The sequence below is a fragment of the Sinohyriopsis cumingii genome, chromosome 16, assembly GCF_028554795.1.
Source record: "Sinohyriopsis cumingii isolate HCF-2022 chromosome 16, ASM2855479v2, whole genome shotgun sequence".
NCBI lineage: Eukaryota > Metazoa > Mollusca > Bivalvia > Unionida > Unionidae > Sinohyriopsis > Sinohyriopsis cumingii.
This window is the reverse complement of record NC_142976.1, coordinates 43,733,280-43,740,167: the sequence shown is the minus strand read 5'-3', so window position 1 is coordinate 43,740,167 and position 6,888 is coordinate 43,733,280. Positions and strand designations below refer to the sequence as shown.

General features: G+C 37.5%; 1 protein-coding gene across 1 annotated transcript in view; it reads left to right on the top strand.

Annotated features, from left to right (window-relative positions):
- The first annotated feature begins 3,983 nt into the window (after positions 1-3,983).
- Positions 3,984-6,888, top strand: part of LOC149780325 (guanine nucleotide-binding protein G(o) subunit alpha) — a 130,828-nt gene continuing 127,923 nt past the window's right edge. The window contains exons 1-2 of the mRNA XM_089937193.1: positions 3,984-4,577; positions 4,904-4,946. Coding sequence (XP_089793319.1) covers positions 4,460-4,577; positions 4,904-4,946 — 161 coding nt within the window. The 5' untranslated portion in view covers positions 3,984-4,459. The remainder of the gene's footprint in view (positions 4,578-4,903; positions 4,947-6,888) is intronic.

Genomic DNA, 6,888 nt, shown 5'->3' with positions numbered 1-6,888 from the left:
TAAACGCAGTACTTTTTATCTTGTTGTACTAGCACTACTACTACCGACAACAGCAACAATACAATTGTGTGTGTGTGTGTGTGTGTGTGTGTGTGTGTGTGTGTGTGTGTGTGTTTGTGTGTGTGTGAGAGAGAGAGAGAGAGAGGGGGGGGGGAGAGCTTTTATCGTTTCATTAACAGGTTTTAAAGTCTTTAGATATCGAAACGCATTGACATTCACAATTATATTTTCGTTCGTAGGTACTGTCATGTGGGACGATTCACCGAGTAGGGGCTCGTTTGTGTCAGAAGGGATCAAATTCTCCAACGATACAAGTTGTTTCCAAGTTAAAGAATCTGGCTTGTATCAAATCTATTCAAAACTTACGTTAAAACACGAAGGAAAAGAGTCGAAAGAAGAGCTGTCTTATTCAACACCAAAAAAAAAATAAAAAAAAAATAACCGCATACCAAAAGAACAGTTTCACTTTCCCCGCCCAAGTGGAGATAACTTGTATCACGTGTTTCACTTTGCAATATATTGTTTGGATGCAAACGACACAGTGTGCGTTACTTTATGGAAAGGCAGCGTTCGATACCTAAGGGGAAGCTCCAAAGCTATTTTTTTGTTTGGATTAAATTTAATCGGTGGACGATGCAAGGCATAATAGCCCAGTTTTGATTTCCGGAAGAGGTATTTTTCATTGACTTTTAGTAGAGAAATTATAATAAAATACATACATTTGGAAATTGTTCAATTTGTAAAGGAAACTTGTAATTCAACGTAGACGTAATTTATTCTATGAAAAGTACAAGATTTGACTCATTCAGCAAACTCATGCGATTTTTCTGATCTGACATAACAGGTCCGCTTAGGTCATTCGATACAGCGGCTTTTATTCATCCTTGACAGATTATCAACCCACTCTCTTGTCGTTGTCACATTTTAGGATGTATTCCTTTACAAACGGTCAAACAACGAGTTCGTTCTCAGGCTATGACCGAATTTAAGCGTTATTTAAAGTTTATATTTCTTAAAAATTATCTTAATAACAGTATCAAGGTTAATTACACTTGCAATTTAAAGATTTTTTAAAATACATTTTATGCTTTCGTTATATCGAGAAGGACTGCGCGCGCGCGCACACACACACACACACACACACTAAGTGTAATCCTCGACGGGTACATCAATATTTTGTTCTTCTTCAAACTTATATAAATAAATTATAAGTTGTAAAGTACACGAGATTAACTAGACATCCGAGCAAGGAAGTTCATTGTACTGTTTCTGCGTGCGTAAGATTCTTTTTATGGACCGAGGAAACATAATATATTAGCGAATAAAATATATTATAAAATTCATAAAGTACCATGGAAAGAATCGTAAAAGTTATAATTACTTTGATCATGATATAGCTCATTATCAAGTCATGACTTTGATATAGCTTAGTATCAAGTCATGACTATAATATAGCTTAGTATCAAGTCATGACTATAATATAGTCATTATCAAAATATGAATTTGATGTAACTCAGTATCAAATCATGACTTTGATATAGGTCACTATCAAGTCGTGACTATGATATAGGTCAGTATCAGGTCATGACTATGTTGTTGGTTAGTATCAAGTCATGAGCATGAAATGGGTCACTATAAAGTCATGGCTATGATATAGGTCAGTATCTAGTCCTGACTATGTTGTAGGTCAGTATCAATTCATGGCTATGATATAGATCACTGTCAAGTGATGACTGTGATATAGGTCAGTATCAGGTCATGACTATGTTGTAGTTCATTATCAAGTCATGATTATGATATCGGTCACTATCAAGTCATAACTATGAACAGGTCATTATCAAGTGATGACTATGATATAGGTCACTATCAAGCGATGACTGATATAGGTCAGTATCAAATGATGACTATGATGTAGGTCAGTATCATGTGATGACTATGATATAGGTCGGTATCAAGTGATGACTATGATTAGGTCACTATCAAGAAATGATTATGATATAGGTCGGTATCAAGTGATGACTATGATGTATGTCAGTATCAAGTGATGACTATGATATAGGTCGGTATCAAGTGATGACTATGATGTAGGCTGGTATCAAGTGATGACTATGATGTATGTCAGTATCAAGCGATGACTATGATATAGGTCGGTATCAAGTGATGACTATGATGTATGTCAGTATCAAGTGATGACTATGATGTATGTCAGTATCAAGTGATGACTATGATATAGTTCGGTATCAAGTGATGACTGTGATGTAGGCTGGTATCAAGTGATGACTATGATGTAGGTCACTATTAAGTCATGACTATGCTATAGGTCAGTATCAAGCTATTTGCAGTAACAATCCTGTTTGACCTAGGAGCAGGCAAGTTGTGTTTGAAAGCTTGACGGAGAGAGAGAGAGAGAGACAGAGAGAGAGAGACTGTTTGTGTTTGCGTTGTGTTATATGATTCGGGAAGTAACTCAGTACCTATAACCAGTATATAATTACTAAGACTATTACAGGACGATAACTGCAAACATCTTGTATGCAATTAATGCATGTACTTTAATTTTCATTATGTCAATTAAATTAAATATGAAGTGTCGGAATTTACTTGTTTATGTACATAAAAATCTCACTTTTCATTTCAGAAAGAATTCTGAATACCGTTGTTTCATTTAGTAATGCATTTAAACATTTCACGCGGCTCCTTTTTCGTTCTGCAATTTATAACAGGGACAGATGAACTATAAAGGGAGTAGGTGATAACATACACAGCACAACTTGTTTATTTAGGCCGGCCGTTTATTTGTTGTTCAAATACGACAGACTGGACAATGTAACTATTCTTTGTTGCCTGATTACTCCGTTATTTTAAAACATGTCCAAGTACCCTTCTAAACATATGATCGGTTTTGGTATAGGCATTATATGGCCGAGGTATCTCTGTTCAAATATCTTTTGAAATTAATGAAAACAACAACAAAATGGACTTCCGACACGTACAACTTTTAACTTTGAATTCTTTTTATTTTAAGAAATATCAGTGAGGTGCGACATTTTAATAGATTAGCTAATCATGCAATCACTGACCAACATTTAGCCATGGAAAAAGAACAAAAGGTTAAACTCTTAGATGAAACTAACGGTATGTTTAACTTATCGCATTTGGCTAACGGTATATTTAACTTACCGCATTTGGTTTATTCTTTCATTGAAGCTAGGACGGCCTTAATTCGCCGGTGGCCATGTTTAATTTATAACTAGAGAACAAACCAAGAAAAGAGAATAATGTATGATGTTTAACATTCGGGTGGGCAAATAAGGGCACAAGTTGTAATTTTATAGTTGAATGTGTTTGTATTTTTGTTGTGTCTGTTTGTGCGGGTGATCAAGGAAAAAACATCGTGGGGGCGACGAATTATTGACATATGCGTCGTTCGCGCGCACACAAAAGGGTTGATTTAGGCTTTTCATGAAGCGGACTTTCACAAGGTTAAATACGGTGTAAGGTCGGACGTATTGATCTAGCGCCAGCTTCTGGGCGTGTTTTGTCTTTCATATCAACACCAGGATCCCCACCACCACCACACTACAGTCCTCTTCCTCGCTTGCTCACCCCGACAACGCCACTGCTATCAATAAATCAATATTGGTTACAAGCTATGGCCATTTCTTTCTCAATAGAAAGCGCCAGTCTTCGTTCTCATTAAAAATAGATCCACATTTTGAATTAAATACATGCATGTATTTTGTCTGAATGCAATTTTCAAAGCTTTCTGAACGAAACTGAAATATCAATATAGTTTAACATGCAAGTTAGACATGACTGTCGCCACCACCGCCTTTCAAAGCAACTAGTTCTGTTGATTTTCATAATTTCTGATTCGCGTATGTTGGAATTAATATTATTGAGCCCGTGCGGGCTGTGACGTCTTAGCGACCCCGCAACATTAGGTACATTAGAATAAGCCAAGCTTCCAACAGCTTCGATCGGTTCGTGGTGTAGGAATAACATATTTTATTACCCAAAGCAAAAGCGAGGCCCCAATCAATGCTACGTCACACGAGAAAGCCTTCGGAATAGTGGAATTTTTGTTAGGAATTCGGAATGCGGATGATTTTGATTTTATGAAAGAAATAAGTATTCCATGTTGCTCTGTAAAGCTAGTTTTGACCTCAGGGTGAGGGTTGAGAGCGTAGAGTAAATATAATGTCAAGTTGAGGTGGAGGTGCGTTAGGGAGGAAAACCCTAACCTGTCTCGTTTTTTCACGACCAGTAGCCGAGAGTTCGTCTTTATGCGAGAAGACATAAGATACACTCATTCAGAGAACAACATTGGGTGTAGGTTCACGGAGAGTTTTGCATTCTTTTCTCTCCCCTCGGTAAGGGATCTGGGGATAATATTTCGCGAACGGAGGGGATATTTTTACACCGCCTAGTGTGCCTGTTTGCGACCAAACCATTCAATATGGGTTGCACTATGAGCGCTGAGGAACGTTTGGCTATGGAGAGGAGTAAGGCCATAGAAAAAGGACTCAAAGAGGATGGTATTCAAGCTGCTAAAGATATTAAGCTTCTACTTTTAGGTAAGTCTATTTTCTGTCAAGCGCAGGCCTCGCCCGGTAGCTTAGCAGCACACTTCATTAGCCGCTGGTGCCGGCTGCCGACTCGCCCTGCATATTGCTGATTTCCACCTTACCAGTAGCCATCTTGAATCCTAGATGAAGGGCCGATGAATATTAGAGTAGAATTCATTTACTGCAGCTAAAAATAGATTCTCTCACAAGTGATATGTAAACGTTTTTTCCGCCCTAGTTCTGCAAAATTTAGTCTTGTACACAAATTCTAGGCATCGAATAATCTTGATTTGCTTGCCAAGATAGTAATTAAGTACTGTTATTTTCATTTGCAGGCGCAGGAGAATCGGGGAAAAGTACTATTGTCAAACAGATGAAGTAAGCACATGTTAATTATTTATAAATGGTCGTGATGTAAACCTGTTTTAAGTTTTCGCATGAATGTAATTGTCAAATATCCAGTCTAGTTCATTCTTCGTACGGATGCATGATCTTTGATACATCTGATTTATTGCGAGATTTCCCTAGGAACATATTTTACATTAATATCTGCGATATAGTATTTTTAGACGAATTTCATAATTTTTTCTTTGCGAATGCATTCATCGTGGTACAGACATGAAAGTACCTTTTGTGTGCATTATCTCTTTCTTTTTTTATTACAAAAACGAAAGACAGGCCTTATATGCAATCCCAACAGGCACAAATCTAAAACGGAAGGAACTTTTTTGGTGTTATCAATTGAATATTATAAGATAAAGGTTAAACCGATCATAGTCACGGATCGATTACTCAATTTAGGCGGAGCAAATTACATAAAACGGAGTTCGTCATAGGTCGTCTTAATCATGGAAGACACTTTTTTTTACGTTCTCCTTTACTTTCAATTTGTACGACTCACTAATGATGCTAAACTCAAGCACACCGGTCACGGGTATTTATTGTTATTCATGCCCTTTGTTAAGCAGCTTGAATATAAACATATGACCCTCGTGCATTCATTTTAATTCGTTTTATTTTAGTATCTCATTCTACTGATCTCCTGATTCCCGTTTGCACAAGTCATTGCATGGGTACGCTGGATGGTCGATGTTTTTTTCATTTTTTAAAGCGTCCTATCGATTTTACCCCGAGGTACGGTTTACATCAACCGATGTTCTCTGACAAGAAAACTGGGATACGTTACCGTCTATATCCATGTTTAACTCTCAAACAATATAGCCCCACATCAGCTGTAGAGCGATAGCATATCAGGATATTTTTTGGTAATTTAAAAAAAAAATTATCCTTAAGGGTTCAAGCGGACAGGTGGTAGATTTTAGTAATGTTCCAAGGCATTATACACCGCAGAAATGATCAACGCTATTGGCAGTTAGGTTGGCGCTATATATTGGAGCAAATGGTTCTTGTCATAAGGGGAGCACGGCATTAATTTCACGGAGAGGATAACTGCTTGCACCTGATTAGAGGGTAGTCAGTCTATTGTTTGACTGATACAGCTTCAAGTTATTGATTATTCACACCATAATACCTGTTTTCAGACTTTACATCGCTAAAGTAAACGCTTTTGCAATACGGCGTGGACAACTTTTGTACATGGAATGTTGTTGTTTTGGGTTTAACTTTTATTTTTTAGCGGATGATACATGGTAGCCAGTATAAATGGTGGAGGAAGAACCCGGAAAACCCCTGTAAGAACCACCGACCCACGGGAAGCAACTGGCGGGCTTTCTCACATACCCGCTTTCATTGGCCGAGCCCAAGACTCGAGCCTAAGCAGAGAGAGGTGAGGTGCAGGTAAAGTGGAGCGGTTTAGACCACCAGGTACCATACATGAAATGACTATCTGCATATGGGGCGTCATACGGGATGAATTAATGCCTGCTGTTTGTTATGATTTCAGTTTTCTTTGGAAAAAGGGAAACGTCTTTCCGATACGCGTAGATGGATAACTTACTAACCCGTTTCAGGTTGACATCGGTACATGTTACACGGTTGACGTGCTTTGTTATAAATCCAAATCTCACAGGGTCTGACAGCACATAAACGGGTCTTAAACGAATGCATTTTTTTCTTCTTCTTCTTATTTAACGAGAATATTTCGGATCTAAGATGTCTTTTTAAATCGATTTCTCATCTAGTACTTTTTTCAAACACTTCCCCTCCCCAACTCTCATGAAGATTGTTTTCATCATTTTAGTACCATTTCATTATATGTCTTCTAATTAGATGTTGTTGTTGTTACTATTATTATTATTATTCATCCTAATTTAGGACGATTTTATCAAGTAAAATTTACTTTTGGAGGGAACCAATTCGT